Source organism: Nerophis ophidion, linkage group LG17 (assembly GCF_033978795.1).
Source record: "Nerophis ophidion isolate RoL-2023_Sa linkage group LG17, RoL_Noph_v1.0, whole genome shotgun sequence".
NCBI classification, from domain to species: domain Eukaryota; kingdom Metazoa; phylum Chordata; class Actinopteri; order Syngnathiformes; family Syngnathidae; genus Nerophis; species Nerophis ophidion.
Window position 1 is genome coordinate 38,860,942 of NC_084627.1, and position 23,232 is coordinate 38,884,173.

Below are 23,232 nucleotides of genomic sequence, written 5' to 3' on the forward strand. Positions count from 1 at the left end.
ATTCAAAGCTGATGGAAGGAGGTTTTGGCTCAAAATCTCACGATACACGGCCCCATTCATTCTTTCCTTAACACGTACAATCGTCCTGTCCCCTTACCACAAAAACAGCCCCAAAGCATGATGTTTCCACCCCCATGCTTCACAGTAGGTGTGGTGTTCTTGGGATGCAACTCAGTATTCTTATTCCTCCAAACACGACGAGTTGAGTTTATACCAAAATAGATACATGGATGAATGTCATGTGATCAGATGAAACCAAAATAGAACTTTTGGGTATAAACTCAACTCACCCTGTTTGGAGGAAGAAGAATACTGAGTTGCATTCCAAGAACACCATACCTACTGTGAAGCATGGGGGTGGAAACATCATGCTTTGGGGCTGTTTTTCTGCTAAGGGGACAGGACGATTGATCCGTGTTAAGGAAAGAATGAATGGGGCCATGTATCGTGAGATTTTGAGCCAAAACCTCCTTCCATCAGTGAGAGCTTTGAATGGTTGACCAAATACTTATTTTCCACCATAATTTACAAATAAAATATTAAAAATTCCTACAATGTGAATTCCTAGATTTTTTTTTCACATTCTGTCTCTCACAGTTGAAGTGTACCTATGATGAAAATTACAGACCTCTGTCATCATTTTAAGTGGAAGAACTTGCAGAATCGGTGGTTGACTAAATACTTTTTTTGCCCCAATGTAACTGGAGCCTTGAACAGGTCAATAATTCATAATGACATTGATTTTGATTCATTATTATTTTGTTAAAGAAAGAAACAGCCTGCATGGCAGCTTTGTATTATTAGAGTAAACATTGCAACATTTTCTTGTTTGCTCCTTTATATCACTCTTTACATTTTAAACATTTTTCAACCATAGTTTCAAAATGTGCCGTGGGGCTGTTAAAAAATGACCTGCGGGCCGCAAATGGCCCCCGGCCCGCACAATGGACACCCCTGACTTAAACAGATGGACTTTGACAAGAAAAAACAACAGTGAACTGCATTTTCTGGGCAAGAAAGGAGAACTTTCTTAGGTTTTAGACCTGACAATCATACCAAAATATTCAAAGAACACTACATACTACAGGTCTACCACACACACACACAGAGTTTGAAAGAGTAGAAGTGTGTTGCTGCAGATAGTGCCGCAAGGAGCCAAACATATCCAAGCCCAGTATGGATAATGTATGCAAATTGTATGCAGTACTGCCGTCGTACAGCAGGACGAGCGCACAGACGCTGAGATGACAGAAGCTCACGAGACACAAAGACAGACATTGGAAAGGAGAGGCACAGAGAGGTGGCACAACAGGTGGTACATACTGCCAGGTGGGTCCCAGGGGCGTGGCGAGAGTGGCTCCGCTATCAGACAGCACACACAAGAGGGAGGTGGGCAAAATATTAGCAATGGGCATCAAAATTAGGAGAAAAAAGCCAAGACAAAAAAAAAAAGGCGGGCAGAGACTGCCTACGAACCCCGTTTCCATATGAGTTGGGAAATTGTGTTTGATGTAAATATAAACAGAATATAATGATTTGCTAATCATTTTCAACCCATATTCGGTTGAATATGCTACAAAGACAACATATTTGATGTTCAAACTGATTAACCTTTTTTTTTGTGCAAATAATCAATAACTTTAGAATTTGATGCCAGCAAAGAAGTTGGGAAAGGTGGCAATAAATACTGATAAAGTTGAGGAATGCTCATCAAACACTTATGTGGAACATCCCACAGGTGTGCAGGCTAATTGGGAACAGGTGGGTGCCATGATTTGGTATAAAAACAGCTTCCCAAAAAAATGCTCAGTCTTTCACAAGAAAGGATGAGGCGAGGTACACCCCTTAGTCCACAACTGCGTAAGAAAAATAGTCAAACAGTTTAAGAACAACGTTTCTCAAAGTGAAATTGCAAGAAATTTAGGGATTTCAACATGTACGGTCCATAACATCATCAAAAGGTTCAGAGAATCTGGAGAAATCACTCCACGTAAGCGGCATGGTCGGAAACCAACATTGAATGACCGTGACCTTCGATCCCTCAGACGGCACGGTAGCAAAAACCGACATCAATCTCTAAATGATATCACCACATGGGCTCAGGAACACTTCAGAAAACCACTGTCACTAAATACAGTTTGTCGCTACATCTGTAAGTGCAAGTTAAAGCTCTACTATGCAAAGCAAAAGCCATTTATCAACAACATCCAGAAACGCCGCCGGCTTCTCTGGGCCCTAGATCATCTAAGATGGACTGATGCAAAGTGGAAAAGTGTTCATTGGTCGGAAGAGTCCACATTTCAATTTTTTTTCTGAAATACTCGACTTTGTGTCATCCTGACCAAAGGGCAAGCGAACCATCCAGACTGTTATAGACGCAAAGTTCAAAAGCCAACATCTGTGATGGTAAGGGAGTGCATTAGTATCCAAGGCATGGGTAACTTCCACATCTATGAAGGCACCATTAATGCTGAAAGGTACATACAGGTTTTTGAACAACATATGCTGCCATCTATGTGCTGTCTTTTTCATGGACGCCCCTGCTTATTTCAGCAAGACAATGCCAAGCCACATTCAGCACGTGTTACAACAGCGTGGCTTCGTAAAAAAGAAGAGTGCGGGTACTTTCCTGGCCCGCCTGCAGTCCAGAACTGTCTCCCATCGAAAATGTGTGGCGCATTATGAAGTTTAAAATACGACAGCAGAGACCCCGGACTGTTGAACGACTGAAGCTCCACATAAAACAAGAATGGGAAAGAATTCCACTTTCAAAGCCTAAACAATCAGTTTCCTCAGTCCCCAAACGTTTTTCGAGTGTTGTTAAAAGAAAAGGTGATGTAACACAGTGGTGAACATGCCCTTTCCCAACTACTTTGGCACGTGTTGTAGCCATGAAATTCTAATTTAATTATTATTTGCAAAAAAAAATAAAGTTTATGAGTTTGAACATCAAATATCTTGTCTTTGTAGTGCATTCAATTGAATATGGGTTGAAAATTATTTGCAAATCGTTGTATTCCGTTTATATTTAGTCCAACACAATTTCCCAACTAATATGGAAACGGGGTTTGTAAGTTAAAGGTAAGGAGAAGCCATTCTGTTTTTTATCAACATGCAGTGGAACACATTATGTCAACAACTCACCAAAATCCTGGAACAAACACCATGTTCAAAATTAAATGTGGTCTTTTTTTTTTTTTCATGTTTATTAGTATTAACTTTGCCAAGCACCTCGAAATGAGGCTGCTCAGACCCTTGAAAGAGAAGGTGCAGAAGATTGGGAGATGGACACCTACCTTTGACACTTAGACATCTGAATCCCAGGAGAAAAATTCACTTTGATGTAATTTCACCCTACTTTCAAAACAAACAGTTTTGAAAAAAAAATGTGTAGGTTGAAAAAAAAAAAGAAAGATTTGCGTATGTGCGTTGTCAAAGCTATTTTCCATTATTTTGACAGCCGCTTAAGTTGAGGGATGTCAACTGAATTGTAAATAAGATGAAATATCTCAAATAAGGCTGTTATTTGCTTATTTTCTGTCTGATAAGATCATTCTTCTCACTAAGCAGATTTTATGTTAAAGTGTTTTACTTGTTTCAAGGGTTTTGGTCCTAAATGATCTCAGTAAGATATTACAGCTTGTTGCTGAGATTTGATGACCTATATTGAGTAAAACATGCTTGAAACTAGAATATCAACTGTTGCAAAGCTGTAGCTGTGTCATCAACACTCACAAGTATAAAACAACTTTTTTAAAGTAACAATTTCTTATTTCAAGCATGAGAAAAAAAAATCATGACTTTAACTCAATTCTGTCTTATATTAAAACAGATGACATCCAAATGGACTTTTGCTGTTATATTTTCAATGAAACAATAGAAAATATGTACTTATGTAGTAGTACAGTTGTTATTAGTGAGAATATACTTATTTTAAGGTATTTTTGGGTTCATTGAGGTTCAAGCAATGTTTATTTATATAGCCCTAAATCACAAGTGTCTCAAAGGGCTGCACAAGCCACAACGACATCCGCGGATCAGCGCCCACAAAAGGGCAAGGAAAAACTCACAACCCAGTGGAACGCCGATGAGAATGACTATAAGAAACCTTGGAGAGAACCGCAAATGTGGGTAAAGTTCTATTTTGGTTTCATCTGACCACATGACATTCTCCCAATCCTCTGCTGTATCATCCATGTATCCATTTTGGTATAAACTCAACTCGTCGTGTTTGGAGGAAAAAGAATACTGAGTTGCATCCCAAGAACACCAAACCTACTGTGAAGCATGGGGGTGGAAACATCATGCTTTGGGGCTGTTTTTCTGCTAAGGGGAAAGGACGATTGATTCGTGTTAAGGAAAGAATGAATGGGGCCATGTATCGTGAGATTTTGAGCCAAAACCTCCTTCCATCAGTGAGAGCTTTGAATGGTCGACCAAATACTTATTTTCCACCCTAATTTAAAAATAAATTCTTTAAAATTCCTACAATTTGAATTCCTGTTTTTTGTTTTCACATTCTGTCCCTCACAGTTGAAGTGTACCTATGATGAAAATTACAGACCTCTGTCATTATTTTAAGGGGGAGAACTTGCACAATCGGTGGCTGACTAAATGCTTTTTTGCCCCACTGTATGTAATGTTGGAGTTTTCTATTCCAACAAAGCAAGAAATGCATGATAGAAAGCAGTAAAAAAAATCAAGCTCCGTTTTTCAGAATGCGCTCGCAGGATGTTAATTTACATGTAATATGTATCCATACATCCATTTTCTACCGCTTGTCCCTTTCGGGGTCGCGGGCGGGCCACTTTAGCCTATTTCAGCTGCGGAAGGTGGAGTACACCCTGGACAAGTCGCCACCTCATCACAAGGCCGTGGGATACGTAATATAGAGAAAAAGATTGTCCAGGGTGTACCCCGCCTACCGTCCGAATGCAGCTGAGATAGGCTCCAGCAACCCCCCTCCCCTACCCACAACTCCGAAAGGGATAAGCGGTAGAAAATGGATGGATGCTACTAATTAGAAATAGCGATTTTACATGCCGATTTCAACACCTTCACATTTGGTAATAACAACATCAACAACTAAGATGGATTTAACAATCAAACAGCTTGTGTGTAGTAAGTACGATACTTACAGTATAAATACTTTGTAAGGGCTCAACAAAAGACATGACTGGCACATTCAACTTAATGGCAAAGACTATTTCTTAATGTATAAGACAAACTGAAACAAATGCATACTTGCAAATTATATTCAATTATCATCTATCTCACTAATGAATGTTAATTTAAAAAAATATTGTATTTTTAAACAATTAACTTTTATTAACACATGAACACCTAAAAATGTGGTCCTTTTGAGTACCAGTATTGATTATCTGGTACTGGGAAAATTGGCAAGGTATTTAATTGTGTAAAAAGGTACCTATTCTTAGTTATAAATGTTTTTTTTGAGTGATTCCTGCCATTTTAAAAGAATTTTGTTTGTAGAAATCGCTGAATTCGCACATTTCCTGATCATAATACAAGTCATAAAATCTGGCATTTGTGCTTCAGCTAAAATCAATAAAAAATAACTCCATATTTGGTAATAACAACGACAACATCTAAGATGGACATTATAATCAGACAGCCTGTATGTAAGTACAGTACTTACAGTATAAATACTTTGTAAGGGCTCAACAAAAGACATGACTGGCACGTTCAACTTAATGGCAAAGACTACTTCTTGATGTATAAGACAAACTGAAACAAAGGCATACTTGCAAATTATATTCAATTATCGTCTCACTGTTAAATGTTAAATTTAAAAAATGATTGTATTTTTAAATAATTAACATTTATCAACACGTGAGCAAATTTGGTCCCGTTGAGTACCGGTATCGATTCTCTGGTACTGGGAAAATTGGCATAATGTGAAAAGGTACCTATTCTTAGTTATAAATGTTAGTTTTTTTTGAGTGATTCCAGCCCTTTTTTAAAAATGTTTTTGTAGAAATCTCTGAATTTGCACATTTTCGGATCAGAATACAAAGCATAAATCTGAGATGAACCGAGCATGCGAAAATTGGCATAATGTGAAAAGGTACCTATTCTTAGTTATAAATGTTTTTTTTTGGAGTGATTCCTGCCGTTTTTTAAACATTTTTTGTAGAAATCGCTGAATTTGCACATTTTCGGATCAGAATACAAAGCATAAATCTGAGATTAACCGAGCATGCAAAAACTGGCATTATGTGAAAAGGTACCTATTCTTAGTTATAAATGTTTTTTTTTTTTGAGTGATTGCAGCCGTTTTTTGAACTTTTTTTTGTAGAAATCTCTGAATTTGCACATTTTCGGATCAGAATACGAAGCATAAATCTGAGATGAACCGTGCATGCGAAAATTGTCATAATGTGAAAAGGTACCTATTCTTAGTTATAAATGGGTTTTTTTGAGTGATTCCTGACATTTTTTACATTTTTTTTGTAGAAATCTCTGGATTTGCACATTTTTGGATCAGAATACAAAGCATAAATCTGAGATGAATCGGGCATGCGAACATTGGCATAATGTGAAAAGGTACCTATTATAGTTATAAATGTTTTTTTTTTTTGCACATTTTTGGCTCAGAATACAAAGCATAATTTTGAGATGAACCGAGCATAGGAAAATTGGCATAATGTGAAAAGGTACCTATTCTTAGTTATAAATGGGTTTTTTTTTGAGTGATTGCAGCCGTTTTTTAAACATTTTTTTGTAGAAATCTCTGAATTTGCACATTTTCGGATCAGAATACGAAGCATACATCTGAGATGAACCGAGCATGCGAAAATTGTCATAATGTGAAAAGGTACCTATTTTTAGTTATAAATGTTTTTTTTTTTGAGTGATTCCTGACGTTTTTTAAACATTTTTTTGTAGAAATCTCTGAATTTTCACATTTTCGGATCAGAATACGAAGCATAAATCTGAGATGAACCGAGCATGCGAAAATTGTCATAATGTGAAAAGGTACCTATTTTTAGTTATAAATGTTTTTTTTTTTGAGTGATTCCTGACGTTTTTTAAACATTTTTTTGTAGAAATCTCTGAATTTTCACATTTTCGGATCAGAATACGAAGCATAAATCTGAGATGAACCGAGCATGCGAAAATTGTCATAATGTGAAAAGGTACCTATTTTTAGTTATAAATGGGGTTTTTTTTGAGTGATTCCTGACGTTTTTTAAACATTTTTTTGTAGAAATCTCTGAATTTGCACATTTTCGAATCAGAATACAAAGCATAAATCTGAGATGACCAGAGCATGCGAAAATTGGCATAATATGAAAAGGTACCTATTCTTAGTTATAAATGCTTCTTTTTTGAGTGATTCCTGCCGTTTTTTTAAACATTTTTTTGTAGAAATCTCTGAATTTGCCCATTTTCGGATCAGAATACGAAGCATAAATCTGAGATGAACCGAGCATGCGAAAATTGGCATAATGTGAAAAGGTACCTATTCTTAGTTATAAAAGTTTTTTTTGGAGTGATTCCAGCCGTTTTTTAAAAATGTTTTGTATAAATCTCTGAATTTGCACATTTTCGGATCAGAATACAAAGCATAAATCTGAGATGACCGAGCATGCGATTGCGCAATCCTTCATATAACGAATGGGCCGGGATCTCAGCAAGTCGCCAATAAGATGATATGTAATTGACAAAACACGATCAACTGATATTAAAAACATGATTCGGAATTGATTTCTTAAAAAATATGTTGTATTCAGAGTTGATATTTAAGTCAAAGTGTTTATTTCAATAGGAAAATCGAGCTAAGTCTCCTAGCTCACAATATTCGATTGTATTCTGCAGATACATTTGATTTTTAAGTAATTAATTGAGTCCCAATTATCCACAGAGTCTCCCTGTTCTATCAGCCATATTTTCAACATAAATACGAAAGACTTACGTAGAACTCTGCATTAAGTCGAGGCAGGGAAGAAGCTCTGCCGTGACCTTCTAAACCCGAGTATGTTTCTCTGTCGGACATGTTCTCAACCGGCTTCATCTCAACAGCATCCTGAAGAAGAAACACCACATCCTGGTGAACCTTTGGAGAACAAATAATGTTCATTATTTTATTTATTTTTTTAGCGAATTTGCGTGTGTGTACCAACCTGAGGCCTCGTGGAGCACGGCACATCTTCTGACTGGCCTCTTTGAAGTTTCCTCCGGCCTTTAGGTCTCAAAGCTGCCTGGGAGACGTCACCAGACTGGGAGTGTTTGATGGCACTCTTCTGGTCGAGCCTGCGTAAAAAAAAAGAACAGCTCGGACTATAATGTTGCAAATTCAAGGTGATTGCCTCAATGGACATATTGATAAAACAAGAAAATGCTTAAAAGCTAGCATTATAACATTGTAACAGAATATACCGTATTTCCTTGAATGCGCCTGCCTTGAATTACTGCTGGGTCAAACTCATTTAGCCGAATAATTAGCATATGCCTAGACCAGGGGTCACCAACCTTTTTGAAACCAAGAGCTACTTCTTGGGTACTGATTAATGCGAAGGGCTACCAGTTTGATACACACTTGAGAAAATTGCCAGAAATAGCCAATTTTCTCAATTTACCTTTAATAAATAAATCTATATATATATTTATATATATATATGTCATTCCGTCGTACGTTTTTTTTCCTTTTACGGAAGGTTTTTTGTAGAGAATAAATGATGAAAAAAAACACTTAATTGAACAGTTTAAGAGAGGAGAAAACAGGAAAAAAATGAAAATAAATTTTGAAACATAGTTTATTTTCAATTTCGACTCTTTTTCAATTTCAAAATTCAACCGAAAAAAAAAGAGAAAATCTAGCTAATTCGAATCTTTTTGAAAAAATAAAAAAAATATGGAACATCATTAGTATTTTTTTATGATTCAGATTAATTTTAGAATTTTGATGAAATGTTTTAAATAGGTTAAAATCCAATCTGCACTTTGTTAGAATATGTAACAAATTGGACCAAGCTATATTTCTAACAAAGACAAATCATTATTTCTTGTAGATTTTCCACAAGAAAAATCATAAAAGAAATTCAAAAGACTTTAAAATAAGAATCAAATTTGATTCTACAGATTTTCTAGATTTGCCAGAATATTTTTTTGAATTTTAATCATAATAAGTTTGTAGAAAGATTTCAGAAATATTCTTCGTCGAAAAAACAGAAGCTAAAATGAAGAATTAAAAATGTATATATTATTCTTTACAATAAAAAAAAAAAATTACTTGAACATTGATTTAAATTGTCGGGAAAGAAGAGGAAGGAATTTAAAAGGTAAAAAGGTATATGTGTTTAAAAATCCTAAAATCCTTTTTTAGGTTGTATTTTTTCACTAAAATTGTCTTCCTGAAAGTTATAAGAAGCAAAGTAAAAAAATAAATGGATTTATTTAAACAAGTGAAAACCAAGTCTTTAAAATATTTTCTTGGATTTTCAAATTCTATTTGAGTTTTGTCTCTCCTAGAATTAAAAATGTCAAGCAAAGCGAGACGAGCTTGCTAGTAAATAAATACAATTTAAAAAATAGAGGCAGTTCACTGGTAAGTGCTGCTATTTGAGCTTTTTTTTTAGAACAGGCCAGCGGGCGACTCATCTGGTCCTTACAGGCTACCTGGTGCCCGCGGGCGCCGTGTTGGTGACCCCTGGCCAAAAATTTCCGCCGGGTCAAACTCGTCACGTCACGAGTGACACTTCACCTGTCGTCATTTTCCAAATGGAGGAGGCTGATTTCAGTCATTTGAAATCGCATAAAGGGAAGAAGATTAAGAGCTATTCAGTAGGATTTCAGTTCCGAGCTATTGAATATGTTAAAAAGAACAGTAAGCAGCTATGTTTTATTAATATACCGTAGCTGCGTGTGTCAAATATGAGTCATTAAATGACTCCCGCCTCCTGGTGGTAGAGGGCGCTAGTGGTCCTTCTTGCGACAACTCGGCTGCAGAAGAAGTGACATCAAGCAGCAAGAGTGAGCAGCGATCGTTTATTTTTTCCTCTCGCTTGCACTTTTAACATGGAAGATTACATATCTAAAATACAACTGTTTTTTAAACTGGACTTTCAATCGAAGCAGGAGGTAATAAATGAAGATCTCCATCGAGACCGAGAAAATTTTAAAACTGAAGAAAGATAAGGAAGACTTCTACAAACAAGTTATCGATGCTTTTGATCAGAAGGAGCTGCGCATGGACTTTATTTATAAGTAAAGGTAAGACCATAATAACGTTTTTTTTAATTAAATGTGCTTTTCATGATGGTATCCTTACATCACACTCAAATTTATGAGCGCAGGCCTAAATTTACCGCATGCTTTTGGTAAATGCCGGAGTGAGAAGAGGTTTAAATTAATTAGCGCCCTGGCGGCAATTCAAGGAAATACGGTACGTGAAATACTGTAACTAAATATTTGACTCACAGGTAGGGTTGTACGGTATACTGGTATTAGTATAGTACCGCAATACTAATGAGTCATATTCGGTACTATACCACCTCTAAAAAGTACTGCTACAACACCCTCCGTCGTCACGCCGTGTCATTACTCAGCGGCCTAGTGGTTAGAGTGTCCGCCCTGAGATCGGTAGGTTGTGAGTTCAAACCCCAGCCGAGTCATACCAAAGACTATAAAAATGGGACCCATTACTTCCCTGCTTGGCACTCAGCATCAAAGGGTGGAATTGGGGGTTAAATCATCAAAAGATTATTCCCGGGCGCGGCACCGCTGCTGCTCACTGCTCCCCTCACCTCCCAGGGGGTGATCAAGGGTGACGGCTCAAATGCAGAGGACAAATTTCACCACACCTAGTGTGTGTGTGTGACAATCATTGGTACTTTCAACTTTGCTGGTTTTACGAGCAGAGGAGCATGTTCGGCAGCGCACAATCACGGAGTACTTACAAGCAGACACAGTGTGTAGACAGAAAAGCGAGAACTTTGCCTTAAAAACTAACAATAAAGGTGAAGTTATAACACTGAAACACCCTCAGGAAGAGGTGCTTTAAGACATGGCTAGCTAGATAGCGGCTAAAATCCATCCGCAGTCTGCAGTGTTTGAGCTACTTCTAAATCACTAAAAGCCATTCAGTAGGATTTAAAGTTCAAGCTATTGAATACCGGTATGCTAAAAAGAACAGAGAGCGGCTATGTTTTATTAATATACCTGTGGAGCCGACGGTCCGACAGACAGGGAGGGCACGCTGTAGCCCTGCCCAAGATGGCGGCGAGCGAGTGGAGAGGAGGTGCGGAAGAGCGAGCTGGACTGAGGTTTTATTGAAAAATAAACAAAGTCAAACTGCTCAAGCCATGTCCTTCCTTGGTGGTCCTGGGAACCCACAAGACGACGGCTTGAGACCGTCACAATAACGTAGCTGCGTCTGTTAAATATGAGTCGTTAAATGACTCCCGCCTCCTGGTGGTAGAGGGCGCTAGTGATCCTTCTTGCGACTACTCTGCTGCAGAAAAAGTGAAATGAGTGACGTGTATTGTGATGGGACGGATATAACGCGGAAATAAAGCATGTTCCAGTCCTAAGTACCCAGTATATTATTTATACAATAACTAACACTTCATGTTGGCAGCGGTGGGATAAAGAGATCACCCACGGACCAGAACGGGAGGGGGAGTTGTCAGAGGGTAATTCTGTCGTCACCCGCACCCGAGCTAACTGATAGCAGCGGTCTGATAGCAGTTTTCTAAACCGGATTTTCAATCGAGGCAGGAGGCGACAAAGGAAGATCTCCATCGATACTTTTAAAACAGAAGTAAGATAAGGAAGACTTCTATAAACAAGTTATCAATGCTTTTGATCAGAAGGAGCTGGCATGGATTTCATTTATAAGTAAAGGTAAGACCATTTTTCTTTTATTTTTTTATTTAGCCTTTATTTAACCAGGTAATAATCCCATTGAGATCAAAGATCTCTTTTCCAAGGGAGACCTGGCCAAGAGGGCAGCAGCAAGGTTACAATAAAAACGGTAGACAACACATAAAACATCACATTTACAACATTAAAACTTGCTCATATGACACATGTTTATACAGACAAGGAAGACTGCAATCCCTTCACAGAAGCTTTAAACTCAATTAAAGTAACAAGGGTTTTAAGTTGAATATTCAATTGTAGGTTATTCCAAGCCTTTGGTGCTGAAAATACTTCTTTTTATTAAATGTGCTTTTCATGATGGTATCCTTACATCACACTCAAATTTGTACTGCATGTCTTTGGTAAATGCTGGGGTTAGAAGATGTTTTAAAATAATTAGCGCATGCTTACTTTTACCGCATGCCCCTGGTAAGCGCAGGAGTGAGAAGAGGTTTTAAATTAATTAGCGCATGCTTACCTTTACCACATGCCCTTGGTAAGCGCAGGAGTGAGGAGAGGTTTTAAATTAATTAGCGCCCCGGCGGCAATTCAATGAAATATGGTATATACTTACAGTGTGTATATAAAAGATTGATGGAGTGTTTTAAAGTTGTTTCACAGGCTTTGAAGGCTACAATCCTGACTCCCATTAGCTGCATTTTAAAAAATTAATTTTTTAGGATCTTTAAAAAAATACACGTGTATTCTTGTCTTTCTTGTCTTTCGTAACGATTGTGAACGATGGGCAATATTTTTTTTAACAAGTGCAATGCCCCATTAAACACAAAAACAGTAATCTAATCCAACCACTGAACAATCAAATTTACCTTGGAGTTGTGCTGAAAAAGAAAACCTAAAACCTGAATTAATGTGTGTACTTTAACACATGATCGATCAAAAAATGTCGCAAGAGTTTTGACAGCAATGTGAATAATCATTTTAGTATTCTCTGATCAAACACTCACATTGTGTCCTTGTTGACGGAGGTGAGAGGTGGCAGAGGTGACGTGTCCTTGGTCTCTGATTCTGCTTGAAAAGGTAAGATCTGTTTGGGACTTGGTATTGGGGGTTCTACTTCCTGTGTGTGGCCCAGAGGAAGTAACGGACGAAAAAAGGCGCTCAGTTTACTCTGCAAGACAAAAGACAGCAGTTGTAAAAATTATCACGCAAATCACTTTTCATATTACAGTAGATCTATATTACATCTTTACATTGTACTTTGATGTGCTTTCCAGATTAATTGGAGATTAACTAAAAACAATATTACCTAAATTTAAAGATGTCCGATAATATCGGCCAATAAATGCTTTAAAAAGTAATATCGGAAATTACCGGTATCGGTTTCAAAAAGTAGAATTTGTTACTTTTTAAAACACCGCTGTGTACACGGACGTAGGGAGAAGTACAGAGCACCAATAAACCTAAAAGGCACTTCCTTTGCATGCCGGCCTAATCACATAATATCTACGGCTTTTCACACACACAGCCATACAGGTCACACTGAGGGTGGCCGAATAAACAACTTTAACACTGTTACAAATATGCGCCACACTGTGAACCCACACCAAACAAGAATGACAAACACATTTCGGGAGAACATCCGCACCGTAACACAACATAAACACAATGGAACAAATACCCAGAACCCCTTGCAGCACTGACTCTTCCAGGACCCTACGATATACACCCCCAATAACCAAACCCCACCGTCCTAAATTCCAAGCTGCTTTTTTGAGGTATGTTAAAAAAAAAAAAAAAATTCCCATAACTTGAGTTGATTTATTTAAAAAAAAACTTGTTACATTGTTTAATGCATCCAGCGGGGCATCACAACAAAATTAGGCATAATAATGTCTTCATTCCACGACTGTATGTATCGGTATCGGTTGATATCGGAATCGGTAATTAAGAGTTGGACATTGTCGGATAATCGGCAAAAAAGCCATTACCGGACATCTCTAAATATAATTATTGCGACATCGGATTGTTTGTAGACCAATATCGTCGTGGCCTAAATTCCTGAATTTGTGGAAGCATTTTCAGAAAGTTGTGGCAAAAGTTTCAATGGTTCTGTAACAGCTTCTTCCCTCGGGCCATAAGACTCTTGAACGCATTATAATAATCCCCTCAATTCCCCCCCAAAAATGGATGAACTAGCTGGACTATAAAGACAATATAACATCCATTCGTAAACATGGATGCATATGCAAAAGTGGAATATATTTATCTGTACAGTAATTTATTTATATCTGCACCTTCTTGTGTAAAGCAAACAAATAACTTGACTCATGAGGGACGGCGTGGCGCAGTGGGAGAGTGGCCGTGCGCAACCCAAGGGTCCCTGGTTCAAATCCCACCTAGTACCAACCTCGTCACGTCCGTTGTGTCCTGAGCAAGACACTTCACTCTTGCTCCTGATGGGTGCTGGTTGGCGCCTTGCATGGCAGCTCCCTTCATCAGTGTGTGAATGTGTGTGTGAATGGGTAAATGTGGAAGTAGTGTCAAAGCGCTTTGAGTACCTTGAAGGTAGAAAAGCGCTAAACAAGTACAACCCATTTATCATTTATCATTTATGTTTTAAAAGGTTAATATTAAATCAAGGTCAAGATCAAAATACATTCTAACTAGTGTTGTCCCGATACCAATATTGTGGTACCTGTACTGGTATCAAAATGTATTTTGATACATTTCCAAATAAAGAGTACAACAAAAATGGTGTTATTGACTTTATTTTAACTACACAAATCTTACGGTACATTAAACATATATTTCTTACTGCAAGTCTGTCGTTAAATAAAATAGTGAACATACAAGACAATTTGTCTTTTATTAGTAAGTAAGCAAACAATGACTCTTAATTTATTCTGCTGACATATGCAGTAACATATTGTGTCATTTTCCATTCTATTATTTTGTCAAAATTATTAAGGACAAGTGATAGAAAATGAATTATTAATCTACTTGTTCAGTTACTGTTAATATCTGCTTACTTTCTCTTTTAACATGTTCTATCTGCACTTCTGTTAAAATGTAATAATCATTTATTCTTCTGTTGTTTGGATGCTTTAAACTAGTATTGTCAGGCTTGCCCCTGACAGTTTGTCTGTGTCTTAGTTTTTTCCTCTGTGTGTGTAGTATTTCTTGTTTTTAGTTCCTGTCAGCGCTCTTAGTTTGTTGGTTTTCTGTCTTTTTCCCTGAGCGCTGTTTCCCCTCAGCTGTGGCTGATTGGCACCTGGTGTCAATCAGCCCGCTCCTATTTTTACCTGCTTTCGTCCCTCAGTAAGTGCTGGATTATTTGTCGTTTCTGCCTGTCGTGTCGTGTCGTATTATGTCAATGCATGGTTGCAGTGAGCTATATTTGATAGTGGTTTGTAGCTACTGTCTTTTGTTCCCTGCTTCCAAGTTTGTTTTCATATTATAAGCATGGCTGGCTTTACGCAGGGGCAAGAGGGGGCAGAGCCCCCTTAAATAAATGTCTTGCCCCCTCAAATCAAAATTTGAGAAAGCAAATTTTAATAAATTCACAAAATTACTACATTACGAGTTGACAAAATTATCTGCACTGGCGGAAAAATCCGCCGAAAAAGGGACACACACGATATAGTAGTGTCAGCTTCCCTCCCATCCCTCCCTCCGCTGTGCGTGTATTCAACATTCCACAGGCTGCGCAGCAGACACACACCCGCACACACACCTCAGCCCTCAGTAAACATCCAATCACTGTTGCAGTATGAAAGTAAAAGAAAAGGAAAAGCTCTCTACATTTATCATATACTTGTTAGGATGGGTGTATTTGTGTAGTCTTATCTGTCATAAACACGTTTACGGTCGCGGACTTTCGGTGCTACGGAGTTCCTTTTTTTTTTTTTTTTTTTTACAACTTGACGAGAGCAGTGACAGCGGAGGCCCTGAGCCACAGGCGTCACTAGACCTAATACTGTACTGGGGCACAAATAATTCATGTAAGTGTGCAAAGCGCGCAAGTAAAAACATTTTTAGCTCTTATTTATCATAAAAAATACATAAATAGTGCTTCAAACTATGAAATCATATCAGATGATGTTGTATGGATCTTTGATTAACCACCTGAAATTAACTAATGCGTTTGACCTACTTGTGCACTTTTTTACTCCAGACTTCTAAACTGCTACTGGTAAAAGCCAAAAGGAAGAGCAATTAATCTTTTTGAAATATATATTGCGGTAATCATCTGCAAATTTAACATCTACAAAAGAAAAACAAAAAATAAAGCACCCCTACATCTCTGGGTTCTTTTATATTATTTAATTTCCATTTATGGCAATGTGGCTAATCCTATTTCAGATACACAAAACTATAAAATATACACAAAACAATAAAGCCAGAGTAGTACAATAAATGAACAACTGTTGTGTTTCTGTTCAGGGAATCATTTTCTGAGAAGTAAACTGTAACGTCTCCTTTTCATTTTTGCAAAGTGGTCAATCACTCTGGACAGACATGGAAATATTACAGTAACTGTTATACAGTTGACCAGTGGTTCCCAACTGGTGGCTCGTGACATAAAAGTGGATTGTGTGTCATTTTCAGTGAGTTGCAGTCAGATGTGTGCATGGAAAAAATAAGTTTAGGGAGAAAAAAATCAAATTGTGGCAACAAAACCAGATTATTTTAGCCTTTTTTCTAGTGACTATTAGTGAGTATTTTAGCAAAAGGCAAACCGACTAACAAGTTGGAGGAGGACTCAGGACAGACATGGAAATATATTTTTTAAAAATCTAAATGGGGCAACAAAACCCGATATTTTCAGCCATCTTTCTGAAAACACATACAGAAATGTTACTATTTTTTCAGGAAACAAAACCAGATGCTTTAGCTGTAGCCATTTTTCTGGTGACAAAACAAGATTATTTTAGTCAAAGTCACACCGATTAACAAGACAAGTCTACTGTGCTATTTTTCTGTGAAATAAACTTGAATGATTTAAAAATTTGGCTAACGACTTGATGATATGGAAAAATGTTTTTCTTCCTGATAATAAACCATTTGAGAAGCACTCAACTCACACATGCTGACTCCAAATCATCATTGATGCAGAACCAGCAGACAATAACCAACATTATGTTTCATGTTGATTGGAAATTCCCCGGACAGCTCGTACAGCGAATTAATATGTTTGTCTTGATACAAGGAATAACGTTAGCTAACTTAGCATCAACTTAAGACAATGATGTTGCCTAGCTAGCTAGGACTTCACTTACATCTCTTATTCCTCGCTGCTTCTTCCCTGCTGCGGGCCAATAACTTTCTTAAATCCATCTAGGAGTTACAGTTTGAGTCAACTCAAAATCAAAATAATGTAATTAACAAATTGTTGTTGGCTAACGTTACGTACCTCAGCAGTGATTCTCACCCCCCCCCCCCCCCCCCCTCTCTCTCTCTCTTTCTCTCTCTCAACCGAAGTCTCAATCCACACGTGAATAAATTACCATATTAATTAGCCATGTGCTCATTGTTTCGTGGAGTGAATACAGTAGCAATCAATTACCATACTAAGTAGTATGTGCGCTGTTGTCTATGTTATGTAGACTTAAAACTCTGAAATGTTGTTTTTTATTGGTGAATTTTTTACTGGGGTACTGCAGCTCAACAGTGGGCACGTGCCCCAGTGAAATCCGTCTGGCGACGCCCCTGGCCCACGTCCACTGCATGTGACGAACTGAAGACAAGTGACCTCTGTCTGACAGACCCCTACGTAAAGCCCCGCCCCAGGCTGTAGTCCTGTACTGTTGTTGTTTTTCTTCATGTAATCACAGCAGGTTTTTTCTGTTGTTGTTCAAGCTTACTTATTTTCTGCTCCAGCTTCCAGCAGCTCACAAAGAGAAAGTTAATGCTCAGTAATGCATCCATTTTTCAGAGCATTTAAAAATTCTAGTCCTGCTCCTGCATGTAGTAGTAGCAATGACACCACTGCTGGTACATCAGGGACAGCAGCTAGCAATACTGCACCTTTAGCACAAGCAAGCACTGTTTCTCCTGCACCAGCTCCCTCCGTCCCCCCAACAAGCGCTCCCCCAAAGCAGCCTGCTCAGCTACCCAGTAACTTAAATGGCAACGCACCATCTCAGCCAATACTGGGTGGCTACCCAAAGCGTGCATTTGGTACAACATTAAGATAATTCAATCCTGCCTGGTACCGCACACGACCATGGCTAGAGTATTCTGTGGTGCGAGACGCCTGCTTCTGTTTCCCCTGTCGGAAATATGGCAGCGCTGTTAATGTTTCCCCCCTGAGGGATTGCCACCTTATTGTGGTCAGGGGGTTTGCGTGCCTCAGTGACCGTAAAAGCTATACCAGCAGGAGCTTGGTCTTCAGGTGGGACACCCAAGTTGGACAGGTCTGAAGGTAGAGGCCTGACAAAGTGCAATCCACTACTCCAGGTTGGGGTTGGACACATAGCTAAAGACCCATTTCAATGAAGAAAGCATCGTTACTATAAGCATAGGAAAAAAAGTGCTGGAGCATGATGTGTACACATGATGCCCCCTTCACATTTCTTACTGCCCCCTCATGTAAGCATGCCTAGAACCGCCAAGTACGACTTCTGTTTCTTGCTCGATACCTGCTAGCTTCCAAGCTAGTCCTTTTTTGTTTGTTATCCACCCACGTGTGCGCTTTTTGTTTGTACCCTTTGTTGGGTTTTGTCTTAGTGTTTTAAATTAAATCATGTTTTCCTGCAAAATGCCTCCCTCCTTCTCTGCATCTTGGGGTTCGTCACCAACTAACTTTGACAAGTTTTGTATAATACCAAAATTTTGGGTACCTGTACTTTTTAGAGGCGGTATAGTACCGAATATCATTCATTAGTATCGCGCTAATATACTGTGGGAGGGGGGTGGCGTGGCATGCGGACCTGCAGCGAAGCGGGGTGTGCAAGGACCGCCTTCGAGATCATCGACAGGTGCGTATATGGCCCAGCTGGGTGCATTTATCTAATCACTCTGTTAAAGGCAGCAGTCGGGAAGGAGAAAGGGTTGATGGTGGCGAGCAAACACGAACATGGGCACGAGCGAAAGCAAGACGGAGACATACACTGATGGCTAAAAAGCAACAGAAAGAACTTTAATCGGAAAATAAAATATTGTTCACAAAGATGAACAAGGCTGTCATGTCCGTCCTTGGTGGTCCGAAGAACCCGGAAGAGCAAGATATCCACATATACCAATACCGGTATACCGTACAACAAGCTTCGAACAATGGGAGACCGGGCTTTCTGCTCCGCTGCTCCCAGTCTGCGGAATGCTCTCCCTGACCACCTGAGGGCACCTCAGACTGTGGATGCTTTTAAAAAAGGCTTAAAAACCCATCTTTTTAAAAAAAAAAAGCCTTTCTATAGACATGCATGCTTGTTATAGCTATTGGGCTGTTTCTAGTTTTATAATTTATTTATTTTTATTATTACTATTTTTTTACACTGTGGCACTTTGACGTTGTTTGCTCAACGTAAAGGGCTTTTTACAAATAAAATGTATTATTATTATTATTATTATTATTATTATTAACCCTAATTCTGACCAGGTTTTCCCAAGTCCCATTCATTAAACGTGGACTTCAGCTTCCACTACTGAGCTTACCTGATGTCCTCCAGAAGGATGCTGCAGCTGGAGTCTTTTGGCACGATTCTGCTTGTAATAATCAAAGATCATGTGTGCTGCATACACTTTCCCTACAGTCAGTTCATTGTCTGGAATAAAGCAGAGAGAAATGCATTTTTTTTTTCCGTTACTGTAAACACAGTAACGGATAATGATGCCTTGTCGGTCCTTAAGGAGATCGTACATTTATGTGGTGTCACCAGCAGGTCAATAGACTTCTGCGACAAGTTGGGCCACACTCTGGTTAGCTCTCTCTTCAGGTCAATATCACACACGTGTTGTGCCAAAACCCCTGCGGAAGTGTAATATTGCAATTATTCACAAAAGTTGTCATTCCGGCCGCAAATAAAGACTCACCGGATGCCAGCTTGATCTCCAAGGCAGTGCGGATCAGAGCCATGAGCGTGGAGGTGAAATGCACGGTGTTGTCGTCCGCAATAGGCATGTTCATCTTCACCAGACGCTAATAAAAGTGTCAGGGGAAAAAAAGAAGAAGAAGAAGGGAGGAAACGTGATTTTGCAAGACTGTAATTGAGGAGGCAACATTCAGGATTAAGAACCCATTGAGTATATTGGAGACATTTTGGTCCTTTCAAGTACATTTTTGCTCTATTTTTGGTCATGACTGTTATTGTGTTCCTATGAATACAATTAGGGTTTTGTTTTTTTTAAAGAATGTTTTCATGTTAAATGTTAATATTTTTAGTTGAAATTCTTTCATATATCAATAATACACTGGGAAATAATTGTTGCCCAGTTAAGTAATGCCAGGACAAAAAGGTATTCAGGGAGTTAAGAGTGTATAAAAATGTATTTGATCTATATTAATTATTTATTTTTTTGTAATCATTTAAATATCAATGCTTTATTTTAAAAAAATGCGTAAAATGAGTAATCATCCAGACCAGGGGTGTCAAACTCAAATACAGAGTGGGCCAAAATTTAAAACTGAACAAAGCCGCGGGCCAAGGTTGAACAAATTAACCTTTTAATAGGGACCCAAACAAGTTTTGCATTGAATATTGAACAAGCAAGGCTTAAATAGGGCAGCACGGTGGTACAGGGGTTAGTGCATCTCCCTCACAATACGAAGGTCCTGAGTAATCCTGGATTCAATCCCAGGCTCGGTATCTTTCTGTGTGGAGTTTGCATGTTCTCCTCGTGACTGCCTGGGTTCCTTCCGGGTACTCCGACTTCCTCCCATGGAACAGGCAGAGGTTATATAACGTAATAGTGCAAAATCAACTTTCAAAAAACAAACGAAAAAACTTAATTAAAAAAAATTAACGCCTCTATTCTATTTGCAGCCTTCTGAAGTAAATATCAATATTAACTTTTCCCACAGGCTAATAAATTCGAAAATAAAATAAAAAATTAGGTGGGCGGGGTTTGGTGGTAGCGGGGGGTGTATATTGTAGCATTCCGGAAGAGTTAGAGCTGCAAGGGGTTCTGGGTATTTGTTCTGTTGCGTTTATGTTGTGTTACGGTGCGGGTGTTCTCCCTAAATGTGTTTTGTTATTCTTGTTTGGTGTGGGTTCACAGTGTGGCGCATATTTGTAACAATGTTAAAGTTGTTTATACGGCCACCCTCAGTGTGACCTGTATGGCTGTTGACCAAGTATGTGTGTGTGAAAGCCGCATATATTATGTGACTTGGCCAGCACGCTGTTTGTATGGAGGGAAAGAGGACGTGACGGAATGTTGTAGAGGACGCTAAAGGCAGTGCCTTTAAAGGGGAACATTATCACCAGACCTATGTAAGCGTCAATATATACCTTGATGGTGCAGAAAAAAGACCATCTATTTTTTTAACCGATTTCCGAACTCTAAATGGGTGAATTTTGGCGAATCAAACGCCTTTCTGTTTATCGCTCTGGAGGCGATGACATCAGGATGTGACGTCGCCGAGGTAACACACCCGCCATTTTCATTTTCAACACATTGTAAACATTGGGTCTCAGCTCTGTTATTTTCCGTTTTTTTGACTATTTTTTGGAACCTTGGAGACATCATGCATCGACGGTGTGTTGTCGGAGGGTGTATCAACACTAACAGGGAGGGATTCAAGTTGCACCACTGGCCCGAAGATGCCAAAGTGTCTGCCGCCAGACCCCCATTGAATGTGCTGGAGTGTCTCCACATTTTACCAGCGATGACAGACATGGCACAGATGTGTATGGATAACCTGCAAATGCATTTGCAACGATAGTCAACAAAATCACAAAGGTGAGTTTTGTTGATGTTGACTGCAAGCTAATCGATGCTAACATACTACGCTAATCGATGCTAACATGCTATTTACCGGCGGTGCTAAAGCAGACATGGCACAGAGATGTATGGATAACCTGCAGATGCATTTGCAATTATATTACGTTTCCTTCCATCCACATTTAATGCGAAAAAAAAACACTTACCAATCGACGGATTTAAGTTGCTCCAGTGTCAAAAGATGCGAAAGTCTTGATCGTTTGGTCCGCACATTTTACCGGCGATGCTATGGCTATGAATAGCGTCAATAGCTATTCGCTCAATATCTTCAGTTTCTTCTTCAATACTTTCATCCTCCAACCATCTGTTTCAATACATGCGTAATCTGTTGAATCGCTTAAATCGCTGAAATCCGAGTTTGAATCCGAGCTAATGTCACTATATCTTGCTGTGGTATTCCCATTGTTTGTTTACATTGGCAGCACTGTATGACGTCACAAGGAAATGAATAGTCGCATCGCAAATAGCAAAAATCAAGCACTTTAAAGCTTTTTTTAGGGATATTCCGGGACCGGTAAAATTTTGAAAAAAACTTCAAAAAATACAACAAGCCACTGGGAACTGATTTTTTATTCTTTTTAACCCTTTTGAAATTGTGGTAATGTTCCCCTTTAAGGCACGCTCCCAATATTGTTGTCCGGGTGGAAATCCTGAGAATGGTTGCCCAGGTAGATTTTCGGGAAGGGCACTAAACTTCGGGAGTCTCCCGGGAAAATCGGGAGGGTTGGCAAGTATGAGTATTAGCGGTGAATGTGGTGTTACCGGCGGGCCAGCTTTAATGTTAATTTGATATTGCCTCAAGCGGGCCAGAGTTTGACACCCATGATCCAGACCGTAAAAAATAACCACTGGGGTACAGATCACGCATAAATTAGGTACAGTACAGGCCAAAACTTTGGACACACCTTCTCATTCAATGCGTTTTCTTTATTTCCTTGACTATTTACATTTTTAGTCTACTTTATACCTGCATTCTACTTTCCATTCTTACTCTTTCCATCCTTTGTAACTGAGCTACAGTGTGGAACAATTTCCCTTGTGGATCATTGAAGTTTGTCTAAATCTAAGTCTAAATATCATCCATTTTCCTTGTATCTGTGGTCAAAGACACAAGTGAATGCCCAAGCAGGGATGGGTACCTTTCACTTTTTTCCTCTTTGGTGCCAAGTTTGCAACCAGATGTGATGTCACGTACAAAAACGTACGGCGGAATTTGGCCTGGACCGACAAGAAGTACAGAATCTAGTCCCCATCCCTATGTGCAAGCATTGACTTGTTTCGGTTATGTTAACAACTACTTATTGTATCTTGACGCGAATCAGCCAGTCCAACATAAACTGGTTCCATTATATATTCTTTAGGGATATACAGAAAGGTACATTTATGTATCCGCAATGTCTGGCTGTATATTCTTATGATATCAAAGGATGAAAATGTCTCAAA

The 23,232-nt window shown here is 38.8% G+C and overlaps 1 protein-coding gene across 1 annotated transcript in view; it reads right to left on the bottom strand.

Annotated features, from left to right (window-relative positions):
* LOC133536415 (voltage-dependent N-type calcium channel subunit alpha-1B-like) overlaps positions 1 to 23,232 on the bottom strand; it is a 446,201-nt gene that overhangs the window by 27,691 nt on the left and 395,278 nt on the right. Inside the window, exons 39-45 of the mRNA XM_061876915.1 lie at positions 19,879 to 19,984; positions 19,706 to 19,813; positions 19,501 to 19,610; positions 12,852 to 13,015; positions 8,148 to 8,277; positions 7,940 to 8,080; positions 1,324 to 1,362 (exon numbers count right to left, since the gene is read on the bottom strand). Of these exons, the coding sequence (XP_061732899.1) occupies positions 1,324 to 1,362; positions 7,940 to 8,080; positions 8,148 to 8,277; positions 12,852 to 13,015; positions 19,501 to 19,610; positions 19,706 to 19,813; positions 19,879 to 19,984 (798 nt within the window). The remainder of the gene's footprint in view (positions 1 to 1,323; positions 1,363 to 7,939; positions 8,081 to 8,147; positions 8,278 to 12,851; positions 13,016 to 19,500; positions 19,611 to 19,705; positions 19,814 to 19,878; positions 19,985 to 23,232) is intronic.